At 31.1% G+C, this 18614-nt stretch overlaps 2 protein-coding genes across 3 annotated transcripts; one reads left to right on the top strand and one right to left on the bottom strand.

The window, feature by feature from the left end:
* Positions 1–5863: 5863 nt before the first annotated feature.
* On the bottom strand, positions 5864–6982 carry LOC113866743 (pentatricopeptide repeat-containing protein At1g62680, mitochondrial-like). The gene is made up of 3 exons (XM_027501546.1): positions 6386–6982; positions 6177–6296; positions 5864–6040 (listed from the first exon to the last, which is right to left on the bottom strand). The coding sequence occupies exons 1-3, from the start codon at positions 6980–6982 to the stop codon at positions 5864–5866; spliced, it is 894 nt and encodes a 297-aa protein (XP_027357347.1).
* A 559-nt stretch (positions 6983–7541) lies between these two features.
* LOC113867167 (nucleolar protein 10) lies at positions 7542–15671 on the top strand. Of its 2 annotated transcripts, none has more exons than XM_027502263.1 (16): positions 7542–7908; positions 7983–8081; positions 8169–8260; positions 9001–9101; positions 9192–9282; positions 9409–9467; positions 9579–9699; positions 9972–10040; positions 11043–11095; positions 11182–11290; positions 11817–11987; positions 12064–12222; positions 13454–13546; positions 13670–13852; positions 14316–14512; positions 14733–15671. In XM_027502263.1, exons 1-16 carry the CDS (start codon positions 7776–7778, stop codon positions 15070–15072), a joined length of 2070 nt encoding a protein of 689 aa, XP_027358064.1. In that variant the 5' UTR covers positions 7542–7775; the 3' UTR covers positions 15073–15671. The 2 variants fall into 2 exon arrangements, with proteins under 2 accessions (XP_027358064.1, XP_027358063.1); XM_027502262.1 differs by having other exon boundaries at positions 7562–7908; positions 11796–11987.
* Positions 15672–18614: the final 2943 nt, after the last annotated feature.

The following is an 18614-nucleotide window of genomic DNA, read 5'->3' as shown; positions in this document are numbered from 1 at the left end:
CAATATAGAAAGTTAAATTTTTTTACACATGTTACAACAACTAATGTAAATTTTATTTTATTTTATTTTTACTTTTTATACCAATTATTTTTACAATTAATATTAAAGAGTTTTTATTATTTTTAAAAATATTGTTGCACTTTTTATTAGACCGGTCAATTATTAATTGATGTAAAATTTATTCTGAACAACAAACATTAGCAAATTTAATTTGTATACAACTTGATCGAATTAAGTTAAAAAATTTGAATTCAATTTAAATTCAAAATTTTAAGCTCAAATCTTATATTTTATCAAACAAATTTAAACCAACCGTAATTGAATAGATTATTTCATCAAATTGGTTTTGAACTCCTTTAAAGACAATTCAAATTCTTTTCTTGATAGCTTTGCACCATCGTTTAATTATTCTAAAGTCAAAACTTATGTTATTTAGGAGTTATTAATTTTAATTATTAATTAAAATTTATTTAATAAAAATATATTTAATATTATCTCATATTATTAAAATAAAAATAATTTTAATTAATAAACAATCAATGACACATACAAAATTGCACTTGAATTTCATCCGCATTCTAATTTGTTCTATCAAGTCAAAACCTGTACATAATACTTAATTAAATTTTAAATGCATAATTGCTAGCTCATTCACTCGCCAATTGTCACAGGGTATTATCAGTAATAAGAGAGGTATATTTCCTATATATATATATATATATATATATAGATATACAAAGATAAATTTAAAAATTCTTATACTCAATTTAAGTTTTTTATTTAACTTACATTTAATGGTCAATAAAATAATAAATTATAATCTATTAAATATAAGTTAAATGAAAAATTGTAAAAATTTTTAAATTTATTTCAGTGTGAGAAGAATCCTACTTTTTTATATATATATATATAGAAAAAAGAATTTTTACACAGGTGTGAGTTTAAAATTTTTTATGTCTTTTATTTAACTTAAATTTAATTATCAATAAAATAATAAATTATAATCCGTTAAATTTAAGTTAAATGAAAAGTTTATATTGAGATTGAGTGTAAGAGTTTTTAAATTTACACTGTTGTAAGAAGATCCTGCCCCCTATATACATATATATATATATATATATATATATATATTATTTTTTTATTTATTTAAGGGATCAAATTTTTGGAATCTCATTGGCTTGTCTTGTCATATATACACAAGTGTAACATTTTTTTATGTAGATTTTAGAGCTGGTATATTATAAATGCAAAACTTTGTACTCACTCAACTTTTCCCCATAAAATTACAATACGTTGTCAAGGGTTCTTATTCTTCCTCTGTCTTGCCTTTTCCTCCATGCGATTCGTTATCTATTCTACAATTCAATTTCCCAATGTTTCTGCTTTTGTATTCAATTTTAAATAATCTAACTACACACATGCTTTATTCTTTTCCCTTGTAGTGGGAACATCATTGATTTTATTCTAATCAATCTCTATATAAGTACAATTAATTTTTTTTCTCAAATAAAAATAATTTTCAAAATTAGTTCGCTTCCAGATTATGTCATGTGTTTTTTCTTGTTTTACTAATTATTTTTTAATTTAAAATTTATCTCTTCATTTAATTTTATTTAATATAATAAAATATTTACTTTTAATAATTATAATATTTATTCTTTTTACATTTCTAAAACTTATTAATTTTTAAAATAGACATGCCTTATATTATTTAATTTAATAATATCTATGTAGTACCCCCTAAACAAATCACTAGTAGTATGATAAAGAGATTCTACAATTCTATTTCTTGTGTAACTACATACTGTTGATTAATTCAAAATATTTGGGAATGCACACAAGTATTTCTGTGGATGTGACTATATATTTCAATGGAAATTGATTAAACCTTTTCATTAATTTAAGGGGTGAATTTTGGTTGACAGATCACTGTATTGTTTATTAGAATAGAGATTTTCCTCACGATGTGTCACTCACATTCATCATTCCGAAGATTTTTAGTTTACTTATAGTGAATCTAAATATAATCATAAGAACAAGAATGGATCAGCTCAAACCAAAAAGGCCTATACATTATTAGACACGGCTTATGATTGTATTTATGAAAGGATGGAGCATCTTATTAAAGTCAAAAAGAAATAAAGCAGGGTGCCATGCTTAATTTTAAATACAATTGGTATACGTAGAAGGCAACATGTAAGAAAAGTATAGTTTTTCTCAACCCTTCTTGATCACTAAATTGTAATTCAAATTCTTCACAATTGCTTCTGCAAGCAAATTATGAAGGGAATAATCTTTAATCAGACTAAAAGAATATACTATTAGAATTAATTTTTTATGAAAAGAAGGTACATAAGCATCGAAACAAAAGAGTGAAAGAAGAAAATGAAAAAGAACAAAAAATTCTAAAGAAAGGACCAATAACTCAGTCCTCTCATTAAGCATTATCAGGGCATATTATATAATTTGGCATTGATTGTTTATCCCTCTAACAATCTTTTTTTTTTTTTTTTAATTCAGATATTGCCTTTTTTTATTTCTCCTGAAAGAAAACATTCATCTTGTGGTTTGAAAGCATGACAAGTAAAGGAAATGCCATAACCCATCTTGTGGTTTACCATACTTCGTGCTAGTCCACTATCATTATTGTAAAGCAAATCAAACTATCAACAATAAACATATAGAGATGCCCCCTCTATCCATTGTTTCAATACATGTTGGAGTACAAACAGACATAAATCTATTCATTCTCTCTTTATTTTCTTTCTTCTCCTTTTCTTTTTATTTCCGAAACAAAGCATAAAAATTACTTGCCCTTGTAGCTTCCCAACAGAAACTAAGACTGCAGTATGTGCAATAAATTATAAGTTTAAAAACACATATGGTTGGTTATGCGCAGATTATGCATTACATTTAATATATTAATTATGGCATGAATCAAGAGAATGAATGTAACAGGAGAATTTCAAAACATTCCTACCTGGTTTTTCTTAATTTATAATACTATATTAGCAGGGTTGCTTTCAAGTTACTGTTTTATTTATGTCACAAGGCCAAGAGTTTAATTTCACTCAGAAATATTATACAAATATAGGAGATTCTGCTCCCTGAAATAAGAGTGATGCTAAAGACAAGTATGAAGATTAGTAACCATTTAACATATTAGAAATTTAGTTAAGTTTGGATTTGACAAGAGATAATTGGTACAAAAGGGTATCAAATTCTTAAAAAGATATCTGCTGGTTAGGACAGTTGCTTGATGCTAATTACTTTCACAGCAGAGGAAGTTTCCTTAATCAGAAACTGTTTTAACATATGAAAGAAGAAATTCATTAAGACAAAGAGAAGATGATTACAAAGAGTTGGTAGGATAAGAGATCTTCCTTAAAATAAAGGAAAATACAAAGAACCAAGAATAGGAATATGGCTAAAGGTTCATTCATTTTCAAGCATGGCATTTTTGTGGAACAATTGGAATCTTCGGGGAATTATGTTGTTAACTTGTACTAGCAGTAACAACTTGCACACAAGAGTTTCTGATCTTTTAAAAGATGATTGGGACAAATTGGTGAAGTTACTCCAGAAGCCTTAGTAGATAGATCATGAAAACAATCAGATTTAGTAATTCCAGAATTTACGTGCCAGGTGATTAGGATAAGTGCCTTTAACGTCAAGCTAGTGTTACATCGGGATCCAGTGAAGAATTCACAGGGATCAACCTTAAAGAATTCACACAAGTCACAGTTTTCTCCACATGTTCACGACAAAGGTTTCCTTGAGCAGCAAGCTACACCAGGAAAGAGTAATATACAGCATCAATGAAACAACTTCAAGATATTGAAGTTATGACCTACATCAAAAACCAATTCAACATTCACTCTTTACATAAATATGATAAACTGTCCAGAAAACCTTAACAAATAATTATAAAACTCTAATAAATTTTGTTGTATATCTAGCTAATATATCAAGACGAATACATAGAATATCATGAAACATCAACAATGAACATGGATGGATTACGACTCACCTCTAGTCAATTTGATCATGTACCTAGCTAATATATCAAGATAAGTACCAGAGACAGGATATCATGAAACACCAAGATGAACATGTATGGATTAAGATTCACCTATAGACTCATGGTCCCAAGAGACTCAAGGTTGCAAGATTGTTTTGCATAACATGACTGAAAAGACAGCTACTTTTTCAGATATCTATATTTGTCCTGTATCAATATTTTATTGTTCGGAATTTCTTATATGATGAGTCCACAAAAAGATGCTACATTCTTAATTGCAGAAAGTTGTTGATTAATAATAATTAGCTTTTGTTGACTTCAGAAACCAACTGTTGAAATGACCTGATTAAAGGCCATATCAGTTTTCTATTTTTGTAACATTAATCATAAGGGAGAAACTAAGAGGAAGAAAAACATATAATCAAGAGAGTATCAATGTATCAGAATTCTCATAGCAGTGAGTTCTTACACCCGTCGTACTTTCTTTCTCAGCTTCAAACATTTCTCGGCTAATTCTTCAATCATAATAAAGCTGCTCGAAAAATAGCAGATGAACAATATTTCTAAAGGTGGTAAAGATACCACAAGTTATGGCTGCTAACAATTATGACAAGTCAACCTCAAAACAGATCTTGAGAATAACGTAGAATGGGGGTTAGTGATATTGATAATAGAAACAAGAGGAGGGTATATTGGTTCTTTCTAATTTAAGAATAATGCGAAAGCAATTTGACTACTCAATCTAACGCAAGTTAAGAACTTTGATCTACTTCTATAAGAAATAAAGTAAGAACAGCTTAAAAACAAAACTTATAAGAGCTTTGTAACTCTAGTAAGCTAACTTGTACCAAAAAATTCATTGAAAGTTTTCTAACTATGCAATGTAGCTGATGTAAACTCACCAAGAAGGGAAATATTCTGGAGAAGGCAGCAAGGAAAATCTAGTGTGTTTATTTAGCATCTGAAAACTATCATATTTGTCTATGCATGGAAAGCATTGTCTGGAGTAGCTGCTCACAAAATGTTCTTGGCATTCATTATAAGTCCTGCTTATTAGGAACAGAAAGTCAACAAACTGTTTTGATACTTGAGGCACTAGAGGAGGAAAATTTGCCAGCAAAAAGTGAATTGTGACAATGAGTAAGCTCGGAGATGCTTTCAAATCCTCCAAAAAGTTTGCAACAGGGTATTATGTATCTTAGGACTTTTGATTTAAAAACCACAATAAATGATCATAAATAAACTAGAAAGTAAAATGTGAGCCTTCTAAATAATTCATTCCTTATATCTGTTTTATTCATTCTTTAGTAAATGTAAATTTAACATCAACACTAGAACACACATTCTTTAAATAATTATCATCAAAATAAAACATACAAAAAAATACAATGAATTTTTAATACCAAGATAACTGAGATGATGCAAACAAAATAAGCTTGTATTTTAACTCTTCCATTTTAGTAAAAGACCACAACATATATGAAGCATAAAAAAACAAAGTTCTACTTTCCATAATTTTGCATAAATAGAATCAACTGAAAGAGATAAAGAATTTCAAATAATCATGACAGTTTCTGCAAGGTATGCTATCTGAATTCTAAAACATGAATAATGAGCATTAACTGAAAAGTTCAATGAGGCATGTCAACAACACATTGGGGTGAAAAAGGACAGTCATGTGAATTCTCAAAATAATCAACCATTGTTTGTAGCTAAAGAGTAAGTGAGCACATAATATATAGTGCATCTTCTTTTGTCGTTTAGCTAACAAAAGAAACAAATATTAGCATGTCATAATCAAAATTCAAAATAACTAGAAACTAGAAAGCATCTCACCAAGTTTTAGTCTTTCCATAGGCCTCCATCAATCATTTGACGAAGAAGTTTCTCTGCCTTATCATTCTCATCTTTATCAAAAAGAGCACAAATACTGCCATAAATCCCACCATTAGGCACCATAACCGCCATTTGACAACACCGATGGAACCATATTGTTGAATACATTGTTTCCTTCATTAACTGAGTCCATCCATTAAAGAATTATAAGTAACAACATCAGGTTTCACGGACACTTTTATCATCACAGCTAACATATTTTTAGCTTTCTTCAACTTTCCTTCCTTAATGCAACAGCCAATGTAATAAATGTATAAACATTTGGGTTGATGTCTTGTAATGCCATTTCCTTAAACAAATCAATAGCTTCTTTCAGCCGACCCACAACACAAAAGCCATAAATTAGAGACGTGTAAGTGATAACATCTGCTGAAATTCTCTTGACAACCATTTCATAATATAAATCACACGCATCAGTAAGAGTTTATCTTTGCATAAGCTATCAATGATTATGTTGTACATAATTACATCAGGATTGATTGAATGACCTTCAATTTTTCTCAGCAACTGCAAGGCAATTCTTCTTTCTCCTACTTTACACAACCCATTGATTAAAATCCCATAACTAGCTTGGTTCAACTCAAACCCTTGTGCTACCACATTATCATGAAAGTAAAGTGCTTCCTTAACTTTACCACTAATACACATACCATTCATAAGTGTATTAAATGTTCTGGTATCATGTTGATAACCCATTTTGAGAGTTTTACTCAATATGGAAAAAGCAAAGGTGATTTGATGCATTTGACAGCAACAATTGATGAGAATGTTGAAAGTAGCAAGGGTTGGCATAATTCCCACGAATCCCAATTTTTGAGAAAGGGAAATAGCAATAGGGTAGTTCTTCATCTTCACAAGGGATACTAAAATCTTGTTGAATTCAGTGATATGAAGCTTAGGACGCATCTTGAGGATGCGATTGAATGAGGCAACGGCATCATTGAGATAGTGAATGAATGTGGGTTGAGACTGAGAGTAGAACCTTGCAGGATGAAAATTAAGAAACTTGGGAATGGAAGGAGTGAGGGAGACAGAGTCAACAAACCTTAAGCCTAACATCTTCATCATTACTATATTAAATTTCACCCAATTTAAACATATACGATTTTGTTATTAAAGTTTAATATTTATTTATATTTAAAAAAATATAATACTCATTAAAATAAAATCATACAATAAAGTATTTATTAATTTTATTTTTATATAACAATTTATAAAATTAATTAATTTATAATATTTTCAAATTCGTAATTAAATTAATTAATTTTATATTTATATTCATTAAATAAATGTAAATATCTAAATTTAATATTTATTTCAACAGATATTAATATATATATATATATATATATATATATTATAAAAAATCTTGTATTTTAAAATCGATAAAAAATCTTTCTAAAATTATTTAAAAGATAAAATTAAAAAAGAAAAACAAAATTTTTATTTAGATACATATTTTAAATTAATATTTTTCAAAATTTAAAATATAAAATAATAAATTAACATAAACATAATATATTAATTATATTATTTGCTATCGTAAATATTATATAATTTTGTTAATTTAAAAATAAAAATTTACCTTCCCCTCCAAAACCCCCCAAACAACCCTTAAAATTTTCTCGCCTCGCCGCGAACAGAAGCCCTGCCATCTTCTCTTTTACACACTCTCTCTCCTCTGGTACAGTTCTACAACCACCGCGCGACACGATTGCAACCTCCTTAGTCTTTGTTTGTTTATCTCTTTTTTCTATCACTTTAATCTCCGTTTCGTGCTTTGTTACCTTTCGCCATTCACGTCACAAACAAACAGATTGTTGAAGAATACAGAACTCCAAACTCGAAAACAGTAATAATGGCTACTCGTGACGGCGGCATGAAGTCAACGTCCATTAACGGAGTCAAGATGTACACGATAGCTTCACAGCAACCTTCAGTCGCTTCATGGCTCTCTTCTAAGAAAAAGAAATCTCATCGCAACGTGAAAAGTAGTTACCTCTGATTCCTCTCTTTCTTTTCCTTCGTTCTTCTCTTCGCTCATATCTCTGTTTTTGATTTTTAGGTTACACGCAGAACTTGCAATTGCTCGAGGATTTGAGGTTCGCAACCGCCGCCACTAAGATTAAGGCAACTCCTGATGGAGAGTATATCATAGCTTCAGGTACAATTTTGATTATGATTTTGATGAAAATGTGGATAGGAACGATGATGTGTGTTAGTGAAAAATTGTGTTGATTTGATGTTGAAGGTATATATCCTTCGCAAGTGAAAGTCTATGAGGTGAGGGAGCTAGGGTTGAAGTTCGAACGCCATTTTGATTCGGAGATTGTTGATTTTCAGGTACTCAAACTAACTTTACTTCAAAAAAATATAAAGGGGAAATAAACCTTCAAATTAGTCTTTTTGTATCGCACCTCTTAATGTTGGCTTTGCAAAATGACATTCACTTTGTTCTTTTTAGTGGAAAATGACATTCACTTTATTCTTTTTAGGGGAAAACGAGAGAGTGAAAAATAGAGTAACAAAGGATTAAAATGAACCAAAGTCAGAGACTAATAAAGAGTTTTTAAAATTTTAAGAACTATAATGCCAGACTCATAATCTCGAGGATTGGCTTGGAAATTTATTCTACATTTAGTTCAGCTTATTTTGAAAAAACAATCATTTATATTTTTTAGTTTGGTTTTTGCTAAACCTGTGTAAAATTGTGCATAATAAGAATCTATGTATTGTAAATTTTTATTGAAAGTTACAAATTTAATGCATTGATATTATTAAATACTACAATTTTCAATAAAAAAATTACTATTTATTAAATTTTTAGTATATGCAATTTTGTATGGGATACGAAAAGCGTTTGTAGTTTTATTTTAAGAAAGAACTTTTGAAAAACAAGTAATTATTTCCTTGAAAACGGGTGTGCTTATATTCCAATAGTTGTGCTTAGTTTTATTTATATTTACATTAATGAATATTGTGTTTGTAAGCAGTCTTTTACAGAGGGATTAGTTTGTTGGGGTAACTACATATTTTCTTAATTTTTTTTCATTGTAATGAGTGAATGTTTTTTGATGGTGTAGGTTCTGACTGATGACTATTCAAAACTTGCATTCTTATGTGCTGATCGCTCTGTTTGTCTACATGCGAAATATGGAAAGCACTACAGTTTGCGCATACCAAGGTTTCTTCTCTAGGCTTTGTGTGTGCTGCTCTCGGAGTGTAAAATCTGATTTATGTTGAAAAATGGCTATTTATCGATCTCATTTGATAGGATGGGAAGGGATATTACTTATGACTGCTGGTCGTGTGACTTGCTTTGTGCCGCTTCATCCCCAGATCTGTACAGAATTAACTTAGAGCAGGTGTTTAGCTTATAGCTTGCTGTGATGATAATGTCATTAGTAGTGTGTATATACCGTTTCAATTTAGTTGAAATTTGGAAGAAAGGAATCCTGAAAATGGAAAGCTTCTTTTCTCTTACTTGTCAGGGGCGATTTCTCTCCTCCCTAAACACACAGTCCCCTGCATTGAATGTAGTTTCTCGAAGGTAATTACTGGAACTTAATACTGTTTTCCCTGCTTTATTTTCCTTAGAGGCTATGCACCTTGCAATTTTGTATTGAATCACTGGAACTTGAATCTTATCTGAATTTTTTAGCAAGCTTCACGGATTAGTTGCCTGTGGTGGCGAAGATGGTGCTGTAGAATGCTTTGACATGCGTGTGAGATCTTCAGTTGGTAGAATTGATGCTGTTGGACCTAGTGGTGATGTAGACCAGGTAGCATTTCTTCTCTCACAGTTGCCTATATATATATATATATATATATATTATTTTATTTTTTATGTGCTGAAGCTTTTGTTATAAGGTAAATATCATGTATCGCAATCTCATATACCTGCCCATCTATTTACTCACACAAGTTTCAAATGGGCAGGAAACATTTGTCATTTCCATTTGTCCATATCAAAACCAAAATTGAGGTTGTAGATTTCTATGTAAAATTTGTTGTGTAGTTGACATCTTTATTGTTAACCTTTCCATGTTCGTAGGAGGTCACTGCATTGGAGTTTGATGCAGATGGAGGTTTCTTAATGGCTGTTGGAAGTAGTGCAGGAAAGGTAATGATGCTACTTTATTTGCCCATGAAAGCATAATTGCTGTGTGACTAGTGTCCTTATTGCAACAGTTGTAGCAAATTTTGTAGTACTTACTTTGTCCTCTTTATGATTGAGCTGAACAATAGTCATGGCTTGTGTTATATGGGATTTTAAGGAAAGCTTGTCTTCATCTCACAATTGTAGTTTTGCATTTATGGATGTATACTATTAAGATAAGCCAGACTTATTTCTTGAGATGGGCAATGTTAATTGCTAATTCCCAAAAGTTGAAGCTGTTAAGTGGAGTTCCATGAATGGTTTTGTGACTCTGACAATGAAATCTAATATACATTGCACTCCATACAATCTTAAGTGACTAAAATAGAGATAAGGAAAAAAATTAGATAAAGGAGAATTTTGGATGTAGCAGAAAACCCCCAATGGTGAAAGTCTGTGACTTGAAGTTACCTTCTAATACCCCTTCATGCAACAGCCTATTGAGTTTCAGGAATGGGTAATGCGTAGGCCCAGTTTTACCTTGTGCTGAAGTTTGATTTAGTTAGGAGCAATGGGGGCACCAATGATCAACTGTTGACCATTTCGTCTTTTCAGACTTCAATACCATGTTAAGGACTGAGTTGTTAATTGGAGGTCCAAGAATGGTATGATATCTCTAACAGGTGGTTTATTACTAGGCCCAAAAGGCAGCTGGATTTTAAAGTAATTGAATCTACAAAGTCAGAAGATAAGCTTGAACCTTTTACATGATCCCTAGTTTTGTTAGGAAATGATTAGACCTCTTAGACAGCTGATTTAAAAAGTAAACACAAAATGGAGATAGTACAGAGGATGGACTAATTTTCCGTATTTTTTTCTAACAGCTATTTATAAGGAAAACTTTTATTTCTTTTAGCAGAAAAAATTCTAGTTGCGGAAATACATTCATATTTTCTAAACAAAATCTCCATGTGTTTTGTCCCTTTGAACATGGATATTTAATACATCTTAATATTGCATGTGCAGGTTCTCATCTATGATCTGCGTTCATCACATCCTGTACGAATACAGGATCATATGTAAGTTGACATTCTCATTCAAGAAATTTATGTTTGTATTAACATTATTATATAAAATTAACGGTTGGTTAAAAATTGTCTTACAGGTATGGCAGTTCAATATTGGATATTAAGTGGCATCGTACTCTTAACTATGAACAACCAATGTTGATTACCAGTGATAGTCATGTTGTTAGGATATGGAATCCTGAAACGGTAGGGATTTTGGCTCCTACTCACATAATTCCGATTAACAGTTTAATTATATTCTCCAAATTGATCTGTACTCCTTGGTCATGTTTGTTTTCATTCATTAAAATTCTGCATCATATTGTCGTTTTTTACTAGTTCAGTCATTATCATTTACCTAGGAGAAAGAATGATCAATAATGTTGCATGGCATGATTGATTTCAAGAACTCAATTTTGACATGTTGGAACATCTTCAACATTCTATATTTTGGATATAGTTGTTAAAAGATGTCAGACTTTTGCAAAATGTTCATGATTATATATAATCATGTTCAACTTATTACCTTCATATTGTGTTTCACTTGTTGGCTATCAGTGAAGGATTTTTGTAAATAGGATGTTTTTGCAATATCTAAACGAAATTGTACATTCATTTTATGTTTAGATGAGCTTGGTATTCCTTGTTCCTAAACATTTAAATAATAACTGCATTTATATTGTATGCTCATCAGCATTGGGTTTTGTAATAGATTGTAATTTGTTGTTCCCAGGGAGAAGGCTTGACCAGCATTGAACCGACAACAGGAACCATAAATGATGTGTGTACATTTCCTGGCAGTGGTTTGATCTTGCTGGCCTTAGATTGTAGCCAAATGCCATCTTACTTCATACCATCACTTGGACCTGCTCCCAAGTGGTGTTCTTCCCTAGAGAATTTCACTGTATGTTCTTAATATATTGATTATTAGATTTTTAGTCTAGTTATCTTTGTTTGTGACATTAGAACTATTTTTACAGGAGGAGTTAGACATGGGTGGACAAACTACTATTTATGATCATTACAAATTTTTGACAAAGGAGGAGCTTGAGAGGTTAAATTTGACCAACCTGATTGGCACCAATCTACTTAGAGCCTACATGCATGGCTTCTTTATTAATCATGCATTATACAAAAAGGTGGGTTGTCTTCAGCACAATTTCTTCTTTACATGTATCTTGAGTTATTGAAATGCTGATATCTTTTTTTTAACCCCAAAGAGCCTGATGAGGTCTAAAATGTTGACAAGGCCCAAATGGATAGAAGTTTCGCTAGATATTACTCTAGGAAAAAAGGGAAAAGATACCCTAAAGATTCAAGAGAGTTTGTAACCAACTGCTGAGTTGGCTGTGAGGTAAAGGGATCTGTTTAATACACGGAAAGACTAAGGGAGGAGAGGTAGGCTGGAATTAGGTTAGGATTTTGGGAAGAGGTTGGGAACTCTCTAACTGCCTAGGCACTTTCTTTCTTCTTTGTATACCCTTTTTGCACAACTAATTACCCAGATTTTGTATATCTCAGTTACAGACCTGCATTCCATCACAAAAGTTAGAATTCAGAAATATCCTTTCTCATCTTCTTTTTCTTAATTCTGCTTACTATCCTAACTGAATGTTTACTTTCTCAGTTTTTTCGGTGAATTTTTTTATCATGTTAATTTCGTAAACAAAAAACTATTTAATTTATTAGCTCAATGGAAAAAGACATGAGTGATTGGCATCTTATGAGTCAAAACATCTAAGAACTTGAGTAGGCTTTCATGGTGGAGATTGAAGATCCTTTTCTTGCTTTTATCATGTGCTTATTTATTGGTGTGGGCCATATTTAATTTTACAGTGTAAACTGGCTAATTTCCTTTGGAATAATGTGTTTGGCGCATGGGGTGAATGTTGGGTGCTGAAGCAGTTTCTCTTGGTTTGTCCCAGTGCTTATGGTAGAAAAAGGAGGTCGAATTGTGTCAGTGTGTCTATGGTGTATTTAGTTTGAGACATGCTCACATTTTCAATGGTGTCTCTTTGCCCTTAAATTTGAATTTTGGAAAGGGCTGTGTATGTGATTTCTATCTGATAGTTAGCTCATAGCTGTTTCGAGGGAGTTCTCTTTTCTTGTGTGCAAAAAGACTAGGTATCATTGCTTTTTTTATTTTTCTCTTCGTTTTGCATTTTACTTTGTCAGTTTTGGAGGATATCAATCCGCTGCATAGTTTTTCATTCCCTTTTTTTATCACTCTAATTTTCTTTTATTTTTTAGAATATTTTATCTTGATTGATTAAGGTAATGTTGGTAATCATCTTTATGTTGAAGTTATTTTTCTTAGATGTTGCTAGACCTAGATTCTGTTTATCATATGACGCATCAATTATTTTGTAGGCAAAAGCACTGGCAGATCCTTTTGAATATGAAGTTTATATCGAACAGCAGAAGAGAGAAAAGATGGAAGCTGAACGTGCCTCAAGAATCACAGTAAAATTGGTTCCTTCACTAATCGTTTTAGTTTTCTATTCACATTTTACATAGGCAAGGGTGATTAAATGATTTGGATTGGAATATTAATCCATTGCTATGCCTCAATCATTCTCCTTGCAGATCAGGAAAAAATTACCTAAAGTTAATCGGGCCCTTGCAGCTCGCCTTCTTGAATGTGAAGAAGCTGAAAATGAGAAGAGAGATGCTGATGATGGTGAAACTAAAAAGGCATCCAAGAAAAAGAAAGGGCTTAGCATGCAAGATCTTCAAGATGAAAGATTTAAAGCTATATTTACTAATGAGGTACTGTAATCTGAAATTTGCCAGTTGTTTTAGTCTTTTTTAATGACTTTATCCTCTCTCCTCAGCCCTTTTATTCTAACAAGTTTCAAGATACTTCTCATTCGCATAGCTGATGCATTTTAACATTATAACTTTCCACCGTCCTCAATGGGTTGAATTGAATTTAAAGCCCACACTTGTTGTGATTAATGATGTACAAAAATTATGGCATACAGATAAATCATTGTTGCAATAATTTCCGCCCCAGTGAGCATATCATTTTAAATTTCTTGTGGATGCCCATTGTAAATTTATGTACCCAAGAACTTCTGACCACAAATTTCAAATTCAACTGGAGCACAAAAATATTTGAAAGCATATGATGGGAAATATGGTGGATCCATGTAATTTGTTTGTTTTGACTTCTCTTTCTTTAAATGAGACATTTCTGTTGCTTACGATTTTACTTCTTATTCGGTTTCAGGATTTTGAGATTAAGGATTCCTCGCAAGAATATCTGGCTTTACATCCTATGGGTTCTAAGAAGCAAACATCTTTGTTAAAGGAACATTTTGAACCTGTCATGTCAGATGATGATCAAAGTCTAAGTGATTCTGATGCATCAACATCATCAAAAGATGAACCTGAGAATAGAGTGACAGAGAAAACTCGGGTTCCAAGGTGAGAATCTGTTACCAATTTCCTTGTAAGGTGTCTTTCCCTTTGTGGGAGATAAATAGGGTGATCCGTGAGGATTTGGAGCATTTTATCAAATTTTTATGACAATGCCTTTACGTTTTCCTTCTCTTTATTGGCTGCATGTTTATGAAATATGCATTCTTTATATTTGTTCCATGTCTTTTGATTCTTAATTACTGATATATTTTTACATAATGTGCAGAATGTATGAAATTAAGAATGAGCAGCATGCAGAGGCATTCTGGAGCCAAAAATCACTTGCAGGGGAGGATTCACTTCCTATGGGAGATAGAGTGGCAGCTCTCAAAGGTGATCAACAATCTTCTCGTGTTCCACGTGGTGTTAAGCAGGGTCCAGGAGGATCACGGGAAATCACTTTCACCACGAGAAGCTCAGCTAAGTATAAGGAAGACAAGGAAGATCAAGAAGTGCAACACCGGAAAAAGAGAGGAGTTCAATCCTTGGGGCTTAAGACCCACAGATCAGGTTTTCATGGTCAAGGGAGAGGTAAACGTGGGAATGGCAGAAGAGGTCGTCGATGATGACCTTTTACATACTGTAAATGGTATTCGATTCTTCTTAGATCTTTCTTGATCTTTATGGCTCAGTTTTCCATGTATGTATGGTCCCTTCCCACAGGCTGAAGGCGTGCAGGGTAGGCATGGCTGCAGGGCCACACGATCTCTGATATATCATATGTTGCTTAGCATATTAAACTGTTATCTTATTTAAATTTTTGTTCTTTCCCCCTATTTTTGGATGCAGTATCAAGATAAACTGTTTTGTTTGGATCCTACGTTTTTGGTTACAGTTTTGTTTTTCTAAAGCCTAGTAGGGGAGGAGGAGGTTGGAGTAATGAAATGTTAATCTCAAGGATTTAGCACCCGCCCTTCGGGTTCCACTGCTTCCTCCCTCATAGAAGAAAAAGGCCCATACTGCTATTGATTAATAGTTCCGACAGAAAGAAATGTTTATTGACATTGGAATATGAGTTCCTGATCATTTATGTTGTTAATGTATTCTCTTAAAGTAGTAGAGAAATGCTAAATTTTCGAATTTGTAATGAGAGCTTATTCATAAAAACGTGGATGGATTTGGTTACCAAATAGATTCGTCAATTGCTTAATTACCAATGTTAATGTTATAAGTTTGTCCAAATGTTCAAAAGCAAAATACCCAAGCGATTAATTGTATCGTCCAAGTGTATGTTTATTTTGTAGTTAAAATACAACTAAACGGACTTTTCGCCTAATGTTAAAAACCTACTCTTACATTTTTTTCTCCTCCCATATTGTGTTGTAATTTTTCAACGGGTAATCAAATACAATCGTTTAAGTACTCCATGAAGCAATGTTAATTAATAATTATGATACAAGCGTTTAAGTTTTAATTAATAATTCCGAGCTAAGCATATGTTAATGTAAGGCAGCCACTAGCGTTGAGTGTTACGTCTTATAAATTTTAACAAGTAAACTACCAGCAGCAATGTTAATTTTTTTTCTCATCCAAAATATCAAAACACGATGTAGGTACATGAACAACTAGTACTGTCTACAGTAGTCATGCTGGTGATCCTCATGTGAATCCTTTTGATTATGCGTTGCGGTGTAAACACCCTTTTTATTGTGAAATTCATACGAGATCTATTAAAAATGTGAGTTTTTTCATTTCTTATCTAATAGATTTCACTAAATTTTAATGTGTCCTAAAGAATATGATATAAAGTGTTTTACTTAACTGGACCGTTCAGTTCTTGCAAAAATGGAATTGTCTCTCTGCATAAATGTTTATATATATAATTTCAACATCATACTTCTTATGTCATGATACAAAACTGATCATGCTACAGGTGTAAGGGAGTTGAGTGAAATCAACTAATTAAAGTTTAAGTTGACTTATAATGCTTAATCTTGATTTATTTCTTTAGATATGTTAAAATGAAGACTTTACCTTAATTTATTAAAAACCTATGAAACTCTATCTTAATTTGCTCAGCTCATTTATAACTTGTCTATTTGTTTATTTATATATATTTTTTTAACTCAATTACCTATCTTTTTTGCACTGTAGTCCAATTCCATTACACGAAGACAAAAGCCACCAGTGAGGTGGAGTCTCATTCAAATCTCAACTATATATGAGAAAAGGGTAAATTTACTTTCCTATTTCATTAAGATGAAATCTTAAAGTAGCTTTTATGCTTTCCTTTTTAATCACTTCTTAGGTTTCCTCATTATCTCCCAAATACAATTGGGTGTAAAAGTAATTATTTTTGAACTTGGAATAACATGGTCATTTGCTTCTCTTTTTATTTTTTTTTTCTTTTTGTGGATTAGGACTTTGGTATTTAAAAATTGTTCCTATCACGGATACACTGATCTTCTCGATACTCCTCTGTTGTGAGATAAGGTCATATCCTTGTCAGTACTGCTAATTTTTTTTTGTCTGATGTAGGAGGAGTATACCTATAAAAGATACTCCGATGATAAAGTTAGGTGTCAATTTAGGTAATAAATGCTATTAAATATTCGAAAGTGTCAATTTAGGTAATAAATGCTATTAAATATTCGAAAGTCAATCATTTACCTGTATCTCTTACCTTCCTTTTATAAGCAGTTTTATGGGCTAATAGACTTTTTGTGGATTAGTTCTGACTTTAACCCTTCAATTAAGTAAATAATAATATGATTATTTATTCTAATTGATTTAATTATTTTTTAATTTATTCTTAATCTTACTTAGAGAATACTCGTCTTATTGATGTTAAAGGAGTATTCAAATTCCTTCTTTTATTATTAAGACCAAATGATGTCCTATCTAGTATAGAAATTAATCTAAAAGTTTAGCTAATTCATTTTGGATTGAATAAAACCATGATGAGTGACGAAACTTTTTTACTAATTTTAATATCGTGATTTTTTTTTTACAATAAAACTATAATAATTTTTAGAATATGTTTAATTCTTTGTAATTTTATTTAATATTTTTAATATCGTGTCATGTATTTTAAAAAAAATTGAAATTATAATATAATAAATTAAGACAGAGGACATTTAAATTTAAAAATAAAGACACAGATTAAAAGAAAATTCATTTTTTTCTCAAAGAAATTAAGAATAATATATATATATATTTAAAATCACACGTCATTCTTTGAAGGGTATCACAGGAATTCATCACAACCACTACTCATCCTAGCTATGTATGCTATTAGAGCATGTCTATGAAATCAAATTTATTTTTTGGTCTACGAAATCAGAGTAGTATTATTTATGCAACAAACTTTTATAACAATTTCAACACTTTTTTTTTCCTTCATCCTATTATCTATCTTATTTCACACTTCTCTCTCTTATATATACATATGATTTCTCATGAAATTATATATTACATTGTACCAAATCCCAAAAAACAAAAGATATAATATTTGTTTCTTTATATTGGATCTCCAGTCTGCTGTTTAAAACCCATTGGATCCATGGCAATTTTGTGCACTAGAGTTAACACTTCAGCTACCTCTGAGTGTATCTTCAATTAATGATTGAAAGTGTGATATAATACCAGTATAGATATGACAAACTTCAAAGTTAGAACAATCTTAGTCATTTTTTTAAATTAATGATTATATATAATTACACTTTATATATCACACTTTAATTAATAATGCAAGTATATATGTAATATTAAAATGACACACTTAATATTTAACTTAACGGATTACTATGCCCATAAAAGCATGGGAATTTAGATATGGTGCAGAGGTATTAAATTTGATATGCAACAGTATGATTAAGTTATAAAATTGTTGTACAAGTGAACATGCATTTGGCATGCAGACCAAATTTGATCCTCATAACAATACTTTAAAGAAAAATAAAAAATATCGCTTTACTTTATTATCAAATAGCTGTTAATTGAATGTATACACTAGTAGTTACAAGTTGCTTATCATGTAAAACAGAAAGTGCCAAAACATTGGAGACACTGCTTTAAGTTCAAAGAGGACGAAAGTCATGGCTAGAAAACCAGACTGTACTATATGATGATCTCATATTCTTAATTGAAACTTTTTTTGTGTTCTGCA

The sequence above is a fragment of the Abrus precatorius genome, unplaced genomic scaffold, assembly GCF_003935025.1.
Source record: "Abrus precatorius isolate BTA unplaced genomic scaffold, Abrus_2018 Scaffold5, whole genome shotgun sequence".
In the NCBI taxonomy this organism is placed as follows: domain Eukaryota; kingdom Viridiplantae; phylum Streptophyta; class Magnoliopsida; order Fabales; family Fabaceae; genus Abrus; species Abrus precatorius.
The sequence above is the reverse complement of the archived record's forward strand: the minus strand, read 5'-3'. Positions and strand labels throughout refer to the sequence as shown.